The sequence below is a fragment of the Notechis scutatus genome, chromosome 4 (assembly GCF_049901735.1).
Source record: "Notechis scutatus isolate UNSWTSFEM ecotype Mainland chromosome 4, rNotScu1.2, whole genome shotgun sequence".
NCBI lineage: Eukaryota > Metazoa > Chordata > Lepidosauria > Squamata > Elapidae > Notechis > Notechis scutatus.
The window spans coordinates 103,953,296-103,969,247 of NC_142012.1; the positions used below are offsets into that span (position 1 = coordinate 103,953,296).

Consider the following 15,952-nt stretch of genomic DNA (forward strand, 5'->3'; position numbering starts at 1 on the left):
TCAGTCTAGAGAATATTGTGGCTTCTGTATAAAAATATTCTAAGGATTTCTGGAAAATGTACATAGATAATTTTGTTGATTGCTGTATCCATGCTTTGATTCACTTGAAAGGAACAGTCTCTAATGAAACTTGAAATTAATAAATACCATTTTATCCTTATTAATGTTCTCATTTTTAATATGGTGAGTGAAGAAGTGGTTAAAAGGATTAGATTTAACATTCTGGAGGTTAGGATATATATCTTTTTTTTAAATTACCCAAGAAGAAAGAAATGCCCAAAGGCAGCTGATCCTTCTCCTACAGCTAGAATCCAAACTTGTATTTTCCCCCCAAAAGTTCCAGCACCGCAAAACCAGGGAGATAGATTATTTGTTTTTTACCTACTTATGAAGAGCTTGTGCTTGCTATTGTTGGAAACAAATTACTGCACTACATTAGACTAAACTTGATCCATGTCTAATCAGGGGAGAACATTTACCTAACCTTTTTTTCTTTAGCCAGGATTATAATTCCAAGATGTGAAACCAATTCCTGCCAACAGGCATATAATTGAAACAACTTTCTATTTTTAAAATTTTAAAGAAAAATGAAATCCTCTGGGCAGGGAACCTGCAGGCATCAAGGAAAGGATCCTTAGACATATTGTTATTTTGTAGATGGCCATTAACATGTTTCCTAAAGTCCTTTAGAACGTATGCATCGAGCAAGTTTGATTGTATTGGCAGATTAAGGAAATACCACTTCATTAAATGGATGTAGTTATGAGTTATATGAATAATGAGTATGCAAAAGAATAATGAGTTGCAAAAGTAAATAGCAGCGAGGCCAACCCTTCATCTTCTCTTTTCCTGTATCTTCCCCTGCCATAAGTTGATTTTCTGACAGGGGTATTCAGAGGGTGTAGTTGAAAATGTCACAATGGTGGCCATTTTTGGCACAATTAAAGCTCCACCCATTTTTGCACTTGTCACATTAAAAAAGAAAAGAGCCATGACTGCACCATTGTAGCTGTTATCTTAACTTTGACTCTGTAATTAAAAACAATATGAAGTTATTATATTTGCATGTGTGTGTCATTTATAAACAGAGAATGTAAAAAGCTGAAGTAAGATAATTCGCTGTAAGCATAAAAATAAAAGTAAGTTCAAAGGCAACCAGCTCTTTTAACTTACCTTTTTTCCCCCAGGTAGGAAAAATAATTTAGAGTACAATCAAAAATTCAGCAAGGATTTAGTCATAATAAAAGTGCCAGAAACATTAAGCCTGGAGAAGCTTGTAATTTATCTTAGCCCAGTTCATCTACTCCAAGTTGAGAAAGGATCAGTGAGCAAAGAGGAAGAAAATCCCTGTTCCAGCTTGAAACAGAAGTACCTTACTTTTATCTGCTTCACTTTCTGTATTTCCCCATAAAGCCTATTATTTTGATAATAAAGGGAATTGGGATCAGTCTTCTAGGCTGTCCATGACAAGAAGTTATATTTCGTGAGGCTCTCCCTGCCAAAGGCTCTTTTTGGAAGCTCAGCTGGTGTGATTTAACATTCTGGGAGGAATACATGTGATGATGACAACCAGATCATCTCAACGTAACCTTATACTGCATGGTAGCACATTGAAGAAGTTTGATTTTTTAAAAATGTTTCCCTGGATATATTTTAAAAAATCCCACTGTGCTTCGGGAACTGATAGAGAGAAGGGACGGAGGGAGGAAAGGAGGAAGGAAGGAAAAGAAGAAGAGAGGGAGGGAGGAAAGAAAGGAGAAAGGAAATAAAGAGGGAGGGAGGAGGGAGGAAGGAAGGAAGGAAGGAAGGAAGGAAGGAAGGAAGGAAGGAAGGAAAGAAAGAAAGAAAGAAAGAAAGAAAGAAAGAAAGAAAGAAAGAAAGAAAGAAAGAAAGAAAGAAAGAAAGAAAGAAAGAAAGAAAGAAAGAAAGAAAGGTAGGGGAAGGGAAGGGAAGGGAGGAAGGAAAGGGACGGAGGAAGGGACGGAGGAAAGAAAGAAAGAAAGAAAGAAAGAAAGAAAGAAAGAAAGAAAGAAAGAAAGAAAGAAAGAAAGGGGAGGGGGAGCAGGAAGGAAAGAATGAAGAAGAGAAGGAGAGAAAGGGAGGGAGGAAGAGAGGAAGTAAAGAAGGAAGGAAGGAGGTTGGTGCAGCATTCAATTTTTTAAAATAAATGTCATAGCAATAAGTGAAGAGTAAGAGTGAAGAAACAGAAGAAATAACAGGATAGAGAGAGAGTGATGCAGGCCACAAAAGAAGAAAACCAAAATGGGAATGGTAAAGAAACTAAATATATCAGCCCAATCTGACCGACCTGACCTTATGAAGTGCGAAGAATGCCTACCGCATAAAAGTCTGAGTTATAAGATGCTATTTTCACTTTTATCACACCATCACATGACCCATTTCCCCCACACTATGGCTGGCAGACCCATGATCACCTTATGTTTATTGGTCTCACAGGAAAGGGAAACTACAACAGGAGTAGAATAACGAGAAGGTACACTGCTTGGCCAATATCTTCCCTTCTGAATGCAACTGCAGCGTTGCACTCCTGGACTTCAAGCGACTCCAATTTTTTTCCATCAATTATAAGATAATTTCAAGTGGGTTTAATTTTAAAGTAAGAACACTATAGCAAGTTCGTAAATTTGCTCAGTTTTATTATTTGGATTTAATAGCAATAGCAACAGCACTTAGACTTATATTGCACTTCACCGTGCCTTACAGCCCTCTCTAAGCAGTTTACAGAGTCTGGGTCCTCAGAATTTTACCCATCTCAGATAGGTGGAAGGCTGAGTCAACTTTGAGCCAGTCAGAATCAAACTCCTGGCAGCGAGCAGTGAGTTAGCCTGCAATACTGCATTCTAACCACTGCACCGCAGGGGCTCTTATAATGTGTGTGTTTGTACTGCCATTGATAATCCATTTCTACATCTTCATACTATATCAAAACATTTTGAATGGTTAGACTCCATGCGTTTGCAAATAAATAAATAAATACATTTCACAATCTATTAGGATCACTGTCATTCAGAGAGTCTGTTCAGATCAGAGGTGGTATTCAGAAGGTTTTGACCAATTCTAGAGAACCAGAAATTTTGAGTAGTTTGGAGAATTTTCAAATACCACCTCTGACTGCCCCTGCCCCCATCTGTTCTCTGCCTCCAGTGTCAGCTGATCAGCTGGGTCTTTTTTGTTGCCCTGCACAGGAGAACAGAGTTGGAAAGCAGGTTAGTTGGAATGGGGATTTTACAGTATCCTTCCCCTGGAGTGGGGAGGGAATGGAGATTTCACAGTATCCTTCCCCTGCCATGCCCACCAAGCCATGCCACGCCCATTAAGCCACGACCACAGAACCGGTAGTAAAAATTTCTGAATCCCACCACTGGTTCAGATTTAGCTGCTAATGGGTTGGAAGAGCCCAAAGATATTTGGGGGGGGTGTTTTCACAAATATCTCTCTCTCTCTCTCTCCCTCCCTCCCTCTCTCTCTCTCTCTCTCTCTCTCTCTGTGTATTGAACACTCTAGAATAATATCATGGACTAAAGACACTTAGGTGAGGCAGATGTATAGGAATGCTTATGTATGCATACATATGAGACAAAATAATGGCACAGCATAAGGAAGTCCTTGCCTCTATAGAATTTAGAGCTACTGCTAATCTAAGTCTCAGACAAAATTTAATAAGGATGTTGTTTTCAAAGAGTGGAAGGTATGAATTTCAATCCCTACATTTTCCACCTAGCGGTCAAAAATTCCAACTCACAATGAGGAAAGCCACAATATTATGTCAACAAGACTGGGCTGCATGAATGAGTAGCCTAACTACTAAATTATGTGTACACATGATTTACCTTTGTTCCATGTATCCTGGTCCTGGCACGCTGTGAAGATTATTTTCTTTTACTTGGTGAACACTGAACTCCTGACTATCGTAGACTTTCTCCAAATCACATCCATCTTCAGACTAAAGCTTTTTGAGCAAAGCTGCTGTCCTTTTTTATTTTTTGTGTATTATCCACCACTACTGAAACCACATACTAATTTTTCTTTCCCCAGCTTCTATTTCCTCTTTGTAAAAGACATCTTGGTTATTGAAGAGATGGGAACTTCGGGCTATACAGGTGGTCTCTGACTTACAACAATTTGTTTAGTGACTGTTCAAAGTCACAATGGGACTGAGAAAAGTGACACACAGTTTTCTTCCTACTTACAACTGTGGTAGCATCCCTGTGGTCATGTGTTCAAAATTCGGATGCTTAGCAATTGGTTCATATTTATGCCGATTGCAATGTCCCGGGATCATGGGATCCCCTTTTGCGACCTTCTGACAAGCAAAGTCAATGTGGGAATCCAGATTCACTTAACAACCGTGTTACTAACTTAACAACTGCAGTGGTTCACTTAACAACCATGGCAAGAAAAATTGTAAAATGGGGCAAAACTCACTTAACAACAGTCTAATTTAACAATGGAACTTTTGGGCTCAATTGTGGTCATAAGTCAAGGGCTACCTGTATTGTTAATCTACCTAGGGAGACTGGTGTATATAGTTATCATAGAATAAGAGGTTCATCAAGTCTTGCTGCAGTGCAGGGGTGGGCAAACTATGGCCCGCGGGCCACATCCGGCCCGTTGGTCTGTCCAATGCGGCCCGCCCCTGAAAAAAAATCGCTGCCATAGGTCTGTCCAATCCGGCCCGCCCCTGAAAAAAAATCGCTGGGCGTGGCGTAATTGCCCTGTGCCGCGTGGCCCCCAAAGCTGCAAAACAGTGCGGAGCGATCTAGGGGTAGGAAAGAAAAGAAATTTGCAAAGGCCTCGGCTGGGAGTTCGAAATCACCTTCGAGTGCGACCTCTCCGAAGGTGAGTCCCCACTGATCCCCCTTTTTTTCCCGGGGCTTCCAGGTTTAAACTTTGCAAAGGCAAAGCTTGCAGGCTGGAGCGTCTGCCCGCCGAGGAGTGGGAAGGGTTCCACCCGGCGGGCGGGGCGGGCTGCTTGGAGCCACCTAAAGCTAGGCCGCTGCTGCTGGAGCTTTGCCCTGCCTTGGTGCCCCGTTTCCCGGCTCGGTGGTCCTGCTCGGGCGGCACTTTAAAAGCCTGCTCCCAGCACCCGAGCAACTTCCCAGCAACTTTCGGCTTCCTTTTAACTCGCACTCGGTGCTTGCGCTGGCTTCCCGAGCCGCAGGGCAGAGGAGCAAGTTGCAAGCTCCATTTTCAGGGCTTTGCAAAGGCGTTTGCAGGCTGGGCATCTTCCCGGAGGAGCGACCGCGGGCGGTGCTCCTCAGGCAACAGCAACAGGCAGTTTCACCGGGCTCCGCTCAGGTGTCCAAGCTGGGGCTGTCAGGAGTTGCTTGACCGACCGGCTGGCAGCAACAGGCAGTTCACCGGCTCGCGGTGTCTGTCAGTCCGGCGCCTCGTCAGTCCGCCTTGGGAAGGAAAAGGCAAAACCAGGAGCCGCTGAGCCTGAGCCTCCGGTGCCGCTGCTCCCATTGCAAAGCACCGCCGCGGCTCTTCCTTTTTGCCTTTCCTTCCCGAGGCAACGCGTGACTGGAGCTGCGCGGAGCCGCGCCGGCGGTAGCAACTCCTGACTCAGGGGGCCTCCGAGGGGGGGAAGGAGGAGAAGGGGGAAGGGTGGGGGGCGATTCCCAAAAAATCTTGTGCTGACCCGGCCCGTCTGTCAAATTTTAAAAGTCAATGCGGCCCCCGAGCCAAAAAGTTTGCCCACCCCTGCTGTAGTGCCATGTAAAAGTAATCTCCAGCCTTCTGCCAGAATATCTGCTGTTTTAGTTGAGTCTGAACAAGTGTTTAATGAAGGAAAACAAAAAAAAATGTGAACAACAATTTCTATCATCTTTAATTATTAATTATATTTCCTGAAGATAAGGTTATGATCCATCATTGTCTGGTGGAGAAATGGGGATGTGAAGTAAATGGCTCTGAAAGTGTTCACATGTTTAATAAATGGTATTCTTGGGCTTTCAGAGTGAATGTAGAAGGAATTTTGACCTGGGAATGAAATGTTTTGAAATTCTATACAGAAGTGAAGCACCAAATGGCTCCCATGCAGTAATGTTTGTGAGGAAAAACTTCCAGCTGATAGTGCCGGAAACTACATGAGTAAGGAAGACACATTAATTAAATAGTTGAAATAAGTTAAAAACTGAGGTAAGAAGGCTGGACAGGTTTTTCCATAGGGATCACATGTAGGGGTGGTAGCAGGAATATTTTAATAAGTAAATAAGTATTGCCTTTGTCACATTCCTCTTCTGTTGGAAATAGAAAGCACTAGAATCAATAGATGCTTCCAATGGTACAGAGTAGTGACAAAAGATTTGTATACATTGGTTCATGGAACAAGAAAAACTTCATTTATTTTCCCACAGAAAAGTGCAGTAGCCTCATTCTTTCTCTCTCCCCCCCTTCTCTAAATTGAGTAACTTGTAACTGGGCAATATGGTTATAAAGAAATGCAGGGAATCTCCCCCCCCCCCACTTTTTTTTTGGCCAGTCTACTTGGAACACGGATTCTCTTTTCTGCTTCTTCTTAAGTTGTTCCAAGAAATATATTTACAGCTCTGTTAGAGTCAACTCAGACAAGAATCTTTTGGTCTCCACTGGCACATGAACAAACTTTTATCCTCTGTTGGGTCTTTGTTCCCCACCCACTTTCTCCTTCAATTGCTTTCTGAAATTATCCTATTGCTTCTTTCTTTCTTTCTTTCTTTCTTTCTTTCTTTCTTTCTTTCTTTCTTTCTTTCTTTCTTTCTTTCTTTCTTTCTTTCTTTCTTTCTTTCTTTCTTCCTTCCTTCCTTCCTTCCTTCCTTCCTTCCTTCCTTCCTTCCTTCCTTCCTTCCTTCCTTCCTTCCTTCCTTTCTGCAAAACTCTCCCTTCTTGAGACTTTTGTTTTAAAAAAAGGAGGTGGAAATCTTAGCATTGCCTTGTAAGTCCTTCCCAGGAATAAGAGATTGATATGTAGATGGTAAACTCTGCATGTGATTAGGAGACTTCTGACTGACTTATGTCTTCTCTTCTCTTCTCTTCTCTTCTCTTCTCTTCTCTTCTCTTCTCTTCTCTTCTCTTCCCTTCCCTTCCCTTCCCTTCCCTTCCCTTCTCTCACTTCTTTACTTTATCTCTTCTTTTCCCGCTTTCTTTGCCTCGTTGGCTTACTCAGTACTTTCCCTTCCATCAAACGTACTCCCTGCTTTCCACCTTCGCACACCGTCCTTTCCTTGTTTCTCCATCCCTCTTTCTCCCTCCTTTCTTTCTCCCGCACCGATCCGTTCCTTCCCCCGCCCCACCATCCTTCCTTTCCCCCCTCCCTCCCTCTCTTTTTCTCTCCGCGGAATCCCCTCCCGCTTTCTTGAGATCCTTCGTTCCGTCGCCTTCCGCCTGCGCCCTGGGCTGGAGAAGGCAAGAAGTTGGAGAAGGTTCTCTTCGCCAGCCAGGCAATTGCAGCAGGGCTGCGACTCTTCTCTAGTTTTGGGCTCCCTGCAGCGGCAGAGGCAGCGGCAGAAGGGGTGTGGTCAAGGCAGGAGGGGCTGCGAAAGGGGGAGGAGCTCCGAGCAGAGCCACAGAACGAAGTCGGAGCCTCACCGGCTCCTGAGCCGCCGCCGCCGCCTCCTCCGCCTCCGCTCGAAGCCTTCTTCCCGAGCGAGGGCACTGATGGGCATCGCCGCCTTGCCACAGCTGCCTGGGATCCAATCCTTTGCCGCTGCTTGCCTTCGCTGGAGGCGCCCCCCTGCGAGCGGTGGGGTCGTACTGTAAGATGTAGAATGCGCCCAGTGCTTAGAGCCAAGCGGCAGCAGCCTCTCCTGTGGCCCGGGAATGCGGAACCGCCAGCACCTCATTGGATTTGGATGGTCCCGAGCGCGTCTGGGCTTTTTCGGATCGGAGGCGCTGCCGGGGTAGTCCCCCCACCTCCTCCTCCGCTGCTGCTCTCTTCGCCTCCTCCTCCTCCCCCACCTCCCCCGCCGCCGGCCCCGTTGATCCAGGGGGTTTCGAGCTGGCAACTTCCCTGCGATCCTTTTGTGCCTTTGATGGCATCGGAGCACCACTCGACCGTTCACCAGCTCCCGTTTCTGAATGGACAGGTAAGGAACGCGACTTTTCCTCTTTTTTTCCTCTTTCGGTCACTTAACCATAGCCATCGCCGCTCCGTGCTTTTCTGGTTTCTTGGATGAAGGTTTTGGTAGTAGGCGCTTCTTGACTTCCAGAGACTACAGAGGTCTGCCCCACATCCCCGTGTAATTCGTTCAAAACACCACAAAAAGAAAGAAAGGAAGGAAGGAAGGAAGGAAGGAAAGAAAGAAAGAAAGAAAGAAAGAAAGAAAGAAAGAAAGAAAGAAAGAAAGAAAGAAAGAAAGAAAGGAGAAGCCACGGCAGTAGGAAAAAAAGAAATATTGAAGATAACCTTATGATGCGTAGGGAATATGTAACGTCAGATGCAACTTCAGTCGCTGTCCGAAGAGCCGTGGTGCTGAAGTTGTCTGGTTTATTTTTCTGACTTGCGGACGTGAGTCTCTGCTTCGGCAGAGCTGTGCCTTCTTTCTACAAGACTTAAAAATCCTGGCGCAGGAGAGGCTACATTAAGTATTAATAAGAATTTATTGCTAATGCTGAGCTTGTAATCTCCACTCTTAAACCACATAAACAACGCACATTCTTTACCTCGTATGTGTAGAAAACATATTCCCCAAAGATACTGCCTTCATAATAAGATTGCAGTCTTTTGATACTGAAGGGTTGTTTGCTGCTAATTTATAATAATGTACTTGTACCGACTTCCTACTAAGATCTTTTCTTTTAAACACAATTCCTGCTAATACCATCTCACTTTTCCGAAGAGCAGGAAGATGAATTTTACAATAAACAACAGCATTTGGAAATGTTTACTATGCCAATCCCCAATGAAAAAAAAAAAACCCTAAGCGACATGAACCAGCCTACTGCAGATGAATTCCTGTTCACAAAGAGCTAATAATCACTAGGATCTGTTAAAATTCATAGTGAAATATCTGTTTTCCCACCAAAATAAATTGGAACCTTGCATTAAACTCATCTCAATAAAAGCAAGGTAAATATTATTCTAATATTTCGTTAAAATTCTTTGCCGCAAGGTTAAACAAATCTTACATTATCTATTCAATATATAGGTTCTGCTGTTTTGTTCATTTAGTAAATTTTGGGAAAAGCAACACATTTTACATATTTTCCCTCCAGTTCTTAAGAATTTTTCAGAACGGAGCTGATTTAAAAGAAGATAGGTTGTCACATAGCTATCTCCCTGAAGCTGTTATATCAGGGTGCTGCCACTAGAGGTATTTAGTGACTAGAAACTTGTGTTTCCCTTCATGTATAGAAATCTGCAAAATATTTATTTTAATAATGGAAGAGTGTGGGTGGTTATTTATGAATCTCCTTATTAGGGCAACCCTTTTTTCCATTGATTTGACTGAGTTGACTGAGACAATATTGGTCATTTTTATAAATAAAAATGCTGTGATCCACAAATATATCCAGTAATGTCATGTTTGTAGCATTCAGTAGCAGACATTAACTAATCTTGATCAAATATTAATTTAACCAATATATCTCATTAGCATTTTTAATGAAGACTTCAATTATTTATCAGGATTGTAATGTGAATTTTAAAATAGTGATAGGTGGTTGAGATTTGCCTTTAAAATTAAATGTGAACATTTGATTTCTTTACCTATACTAATTGTGGAATTGTTGTTTGCAATGCCTGAGACATAGGTTTGATGCTATTTCATTTATACATTATGAGATCTAAATTTGTTGGATTATTTTCAGCTTTTCAGTAAAACAGCTAGAAACATACGCTGGCACTTAATAAACTGTACAAACGAAGCTTGGCAGTGAGTGAAGGCCTTTTTAAAACAAAATTGAAGAATTACAAAAAATGTCATTGCATTGAAGCAAATGAACATTTTGGTCATTCATGATAATGCAAGGTTAAGAAAGAGTGGTGATGAATGTTTCAATCATAAAAAGCTTTTCTTTTGTATGAAAAACAACTTGTTTGTCTGTTTATTAGAATATTTAAATCTTTTTATTTGGATAACATTATACTGTTGTCATTGGCTCATTTTTTAAAAATATTGCATTGCTTTCTGAAAAAACTCATTTCAGAAATTTCACAGTAAGAATAGTTTATAATATGAAGCAGGCACTGCTACATCTGTTCAGGGACATAACCTGTAGCTCATCATGATCCATCAAATCAATGAAGTCCTACATTTTTTCATGGTTATATTTGTAACAGTAGAGCCATATTCATGGCATGTAATTCTCCTCAATCCATTGTGCAACCAAGTTAAGGTGTTGTGCATTACACAGGGGACTTGTGACTTAAAATGAAGTTATGGTAAGAGATAAATTCAAATCGGTTGTGTAAAATCCTTCCAAACAGAAGGATTTTTTTAAACTCATATTTTCTATTATCCACATTTTATTTTTTTAAAAAAGTTTTAAATCTCTTTTCCTCCACCTTACAATTTCTCCATTTCTTTATACCTCTCATTAAGTGCTTGACTGTCCATGAATGGAATTTTCATCTGCACCTGAATAATGGATGAAAATGGATACATCTCTCTGCTGCTTTGCTCAGATTCAGATATTTCTCTTGGTTTGCTACATTTGCCAAATGTAACATTACCTCCAACATGTTGCATATGATGGGCAAGTTTGATCAATTGCCATACATCATCATGAGTTATGCACTGTCCCATTGTTATATAAATAAACAGCAGTAATAGTTCAGTTCTCGAAACCACACATTTTAATCACCTTTTCATGTTCTGATGGAAACATTAGAATCTACATGGATTTATACGGTATGTTTTTAAGTGGTCTTGTAATATAAATGAAGATCTAAAAATATTAAAAAAAAAACACCTTGCAAGTGCTATAGAATATGATTTAATATAGAGGATTCTAACTGTTCCAAAACTTTATTTTAGTGGATGTTTGGAGCTCAATCTCCAGTAATTGGATTTTCACCTTCCTCAACTGTGGAATTTGTTCCTCTTTTTCCTCATGTGTATACTACCACTGCTCTACCACATTCTGGGAAAAGTTGGGTAGAAAAGAGATTACCAAATTGCAAGGTAAGTTCTACTTCTACTGTTTTGAAGACTTTGCAAATAGCACTGCCTGAAAATTACAAATAACCGCAATCTGCTTTAATGGTGCAACAAAAAACCTTTCTGTGCATACAGTACTTTAAATACTGAATCTAAAATTAAGAATAGATTAGAATACAATAACAGAGTTGGAAGGGACTTTGGAGATCTTCTAGTCCAACCCACTGCTTATGCAGGAAACCCTACACCACTTCAGACAAATGGTTATCCAATCTCTTCTTAAAAACTTCCAGTGTTGGAGCATTTACAACTTCTGGAGGAAGTTGTTCCACTGTTTAATTGTTCTAACTGTCAGGAAATTTCTCCTTAGTTCTAAGTTGCTTCTCTCCTTGATTACTTTCCACCCATTGCTTCTTGTCCTTCACTCAGGTGCTTTGGAGATTAAATGTTTAGGGCAGTGGTGGGATTCAAATAATTTAATAACCGGTTCTCTGAGCCTAATGATTTTTTTCAACAACCAGTTCACCAAACTGCTCAGACAGTTAACAACCAGTTCTCCTGAAGTGGTGCGAACTGGCTGAATCCCACCACTGGTTTAGGGTCTCCTGCATAAGCAGAGGGTTGGACTATAAAATATCTGAGGTCCCTTCCAACTCTACTCTTATTATTCTATGTTTTATATTCTATAATATTTATGAGGGTTGCAGTATTCTGGGGTCATGTGATCACCCTTTGCAACTTTCCTGTGAAGCAACATCAATGGGGAATCTTTGTTCAGTTAACAAACCATGTTACTAACTTAACAACTGCAGTGAGTCACTTAACTACTATGGTAAGAAAGCCTGTAAAATGGGGCAAAAATCACTTAACAACTGTCTCACTTAGCAACAGAAATATGGGGCTCAATTGTGGTCTATAAGTTGAGGAGTACCTGTATTAAAATAGCAACAGGTCTGACATTCAATATTAAACTTGAGAACTGTTAAATTTGCAACTACTATTAATAGCAAAACAGAATAACAAACATTCTAACTTTGAATATGTATGTATGTATGTATGTATGTATGTATGTATGTATGTATGTAATCTTTTATTTCAGCCCAATAGAGCGATTTGAAAATCTTTCTTTAAACAGAATAAAAATAAAACTACAGCTATACTTTAAAATTAAAAGCAATTTCAACCCAACAGATGATCTAACAGAAGATTAAAATAGTTTAACAGAAGATTAAAATAGTTTCATTTTATTTTTTGACCTTTTAACTGCTTAGATCTAGGAAGTGGATAAAAGACCTGCAATTATTTTAAAGCAGAAAGATTCTCCAAAGTTTGTACAAATATTCATCCCTTTTCAAGAGGGAAAAATGCCATATTGTGTACTCACAGGTTGCTGTTCTTCACCATGTTTGTTGACGGTTGTCAAAAGCTGAAAGATATTGCTGACTTGGCTAAGTTTAATGTTTGATCTAAAGACATGTGTAGTAGTAGCAGCAAAAACATCAACAGCATATCTGTGGTGGAATGGGACAGTGCAACTATTGGGTAGCATTGCAGCAACACAATAATAATAATTACAAAATGATGCAACTTCTCTATGTCTCCGGATATCTGAAGAAACCCTCAGCTCAGCTTAGGCAATGCTGTGTCTGAAGAGCTTTCAGTTGCAAGGAGAAACTTGATCTGTAAGAACAGTCTGAAGACTTCTCAAATCCCCTCTAATGATGAATGATTAATAGAGAGACTGAAGGGGCTTAATTGTGATTTTACTTGAAGATGAATCCTAGTAACTGTATTTCAATAAATTAACTGTTAAACATTCTTTTCTGATTTTTCTCTGGTTTTGATTGCACGCTGTAGTGCTGTTTCTAAAAGAGTGGCATCCCTCTATGGTTTGGATAGGGTATTCTACTTCTGGAGTGACAGATGGGAGAGGATGTTACTTGTCAGTGATAAAAGTATGTAATCAGTATGTAACTAGAATCAACAGTCTTGGATCAAGTAATAGAAACATCAGTGAACTATCCTAGATTATTGCACTGAACCTAATAATACCATTAATAATAATAATAGCATCTAAACAGATATCAAAGAGAGTCTGCCAATATGTGATCAATAGTGCAAAGAATCTGGTCCTTCAATGTGCCTAGTAAATTTGCTCAATAAGCATTAAGATGTTTTTGAAACAAGTTTGACTACATGGGTATAATCATGCAGTTGTCTTGAAAGAATTTGGAAATATGTGCCAGTGCTTTTCACCAACGTGGGTGGAAAGTAAGTCAATACTGTAAGAGAAGATGTTTCCAGCTTGATTTCTGAAAAATAAAAGATGGTCCATATACCAATTCAAAGACTCATAACATGTGAGGATGTGTAGCAATGACAGTTTTGAATGTGTTCACTAATCCATTCTTCTTGAAAACAATTATCATTGTAGTGAGCATTATATTTAAATTCTTCATGGGAATCAGAACTGAACTGGTATATGTGTACCAAAACAGTTTCTGAAACATTTGATATGTTTCATTAGAATCAAATTAGAACAACTTCATCTCCATCTGAATCTGAACTTCAACTAAAAAAAATATAATGTGATGACTTAGTTTCTAACATACTGTACCTATCAGATTAAGGCAACAAGGCTGTTGTAATAGGAAATAACAGTCCAGCAATATGAGAATTAAATTATGTGTGCATGTCTGTATATAGAACATAATTTAGGATACCTTTGGATCATTTTTATTCATAGCCAATACAGGAATCCATCATTTTGCCAACCTATTCTTGATACTATATTTTCATAAAATATTTTCCAGTAGCTAATAGTTGATAAACTTTGATCAGCATCAAGATTTCTTATGTATTTGGGCATATTTTTATCTTATGTTGATTCATTAATAATATTTTATATGTTGCGAATTAACATGTTAGTCCATGCAGAAAGGCTGAAATCCAAATCACAGTCTTAAATAGGTTTGAGAATTTGTACGTGCTTAGTGGCTTTGCTTTCTTTGAACATCAGGTTCTGATTATATATATGGCTTCAAAAAGAGTTTGTTCTGTGGCATTGCAGGCTTTCTTTTGAGAGACAGACTGGCATTTGGCTCAAAGCCTGAAATTAAGATTCATTTATTATCTAACATCAATATATTGATCTGAATCAGTACATGTACCTTAACAACATCAAGAAAAAGCTTCCATTGTTTTTAATAGAGCATCCTGTAGCCAAATACTTTTAATCCTTGCTTACATTAACCAAATTAAAAACAGGCCTTGCTAAATTTAATTGGTCTTTTAGTTAGCTCACCTTTGTAGGATAATCTTATTTTTATGGATCATGAAGACATGTTCTAATACTGAAAACAATGAAGATCCCTAAATGTAGAAGCCAGAAATAGGGGTCTGCCAGCAAGTGACAAAAGCAGTATTGCATTGTTGCAACAACAAAACAAAACAAAACCCTGTGCTGTTTTCTGCCTGTCATCACACACACATATCGCTGACACTGCTTTTGTCATGTTGATAAAAGCCTTCAATTCTGCAGACATCTCTGGCCAGAAAAGAAGAAATACCATTTTATTTATTTACTAATTTTTTTTATGTCACCCCTTTCATTAAGCTTGTTTGTTTCCAGATGGAAATTTATTTGCTTCTTATTTGAAAATATTTCCAAAGATTGGGAAGACTGAAAGTCTTCTAAAATCCTCTAGAAACTATCTTCCCCTAATACATCTCTGATATGTCTCTTATAGTAGTATAGGACAGATTACAAACATGTCTACATTAACTGGAAATAATGTTTGAGCTCAGTCTTCACCTTCCAAGGATGAATATTTTACGTGTGTGTGTGTGTGTATTCTTAAGTTTTTGCAGGTATTTATATGTATGGTATTCAGCTTTGTTTGGGTATTTTCCCATGTCATTATAGTTGTGCTTTTAAAGTATAGAGATATATTTCCTTTTTTTATATATTCTGTGCAGATTTATTTGAACAACACATTTGCTCTTGATTCAACATGGATTCATCCCAAGGAACTAAGAATCTACCAAGGACATGAAAAGCCTCTTGCTACAGCAAACCAAGTAGCTGTGGCAGTATCTAGGCCAGCCACTGCTCCCAGGCCTTTTCCTACAGTGGTATTAACACCTCAACCAATTGCAGGTTAGTTGTAAATAAATAACATTTGAATTATATACATTCCTTCATGATGGTGATAGTATGAGAACTTGTCTGGAGGCAAGCATTTCAGTGACAATCATCTCAAATGTGTATCAACTCCGGAATGTGTAAAACTGTGATGGGATATTAAAACATCAGAATATTTTTTCCATTTAGAAAGTATTTTTCACCAAGGGAAAATTTAAATGGCATGCCATATTACACATTGTTCTTGAAGTGCAATATGAGATAGCATCATCTAAGTCAGTGTTTCTCAACCTTGGCAGCTTGAAAAGGTGTGGACTTCAACTCCCAGAATTCCCCAGCCAGCAAATCCTGGGAGTTGAAGTCCACACCTCTTCAACCTGACAAAATGGAGAAACACGGATCGAAGTTGTGTAAGCTGCTTCTAAAATCTTAGCACCATAGAGATGAAAGGCCATTGAATTCAACTCTGACTTTATTTGGGGAATCCAGTTCAAAGCAAGTCTCACAGTTTGCCATCCAGCTTCTGTTTCAACATATCCATTGAAAGGAAATTTAGGAACTATTTTCGTAATTGGTTTCAACTTCAAATTACTTTTACTGATAATTGTTTTCCTGACCTTTTCCTTGAAAGCTTCAAAGAGTCATATGGAAAGAAAGTGGAAAGCCACCTTGGCTAATTTGATTATCTCCAATTTGAATGTAAAAA

The 15,952-nt window shown here is 39.6% G+C and overlaps 1 protein-coding gene across 2 annotated transcripts in view; it reads left to right on the forward strand.

Moving 5' to 3' along the window:
• The first annotated feature begins 7,564 nt into the window (after window positions 1-7,564).
• TCERG1L (transcription elongation regulator 1 like) overlaps window positions 7,565-15,952 on the forward strand; it is a 184,201-nt gene continuing 175,813 nt past the window's right edge. For both annotated transcript variants that reach the window (XM_026670660.2, XM_087964295.1), the window contains exons 1-3: window positions 7,565-8,087; window positions 10,980-11,126; window positions 15,081-15,261. In XM_026670660.2, the coding sequence (XP_026526445.1) occupies window positions 7,770-8,087; window positions 10,980-11,126; window positions 15,081-15,261 (646 nt within the window). In that variant the 5' untranslated portion in view covers window positions 7,565-7,769. The remainder of the gene's footprint in view (window positions 8,088-10,979; window positions 11,127-15,080; window positions 15,262-15,952) is intronic.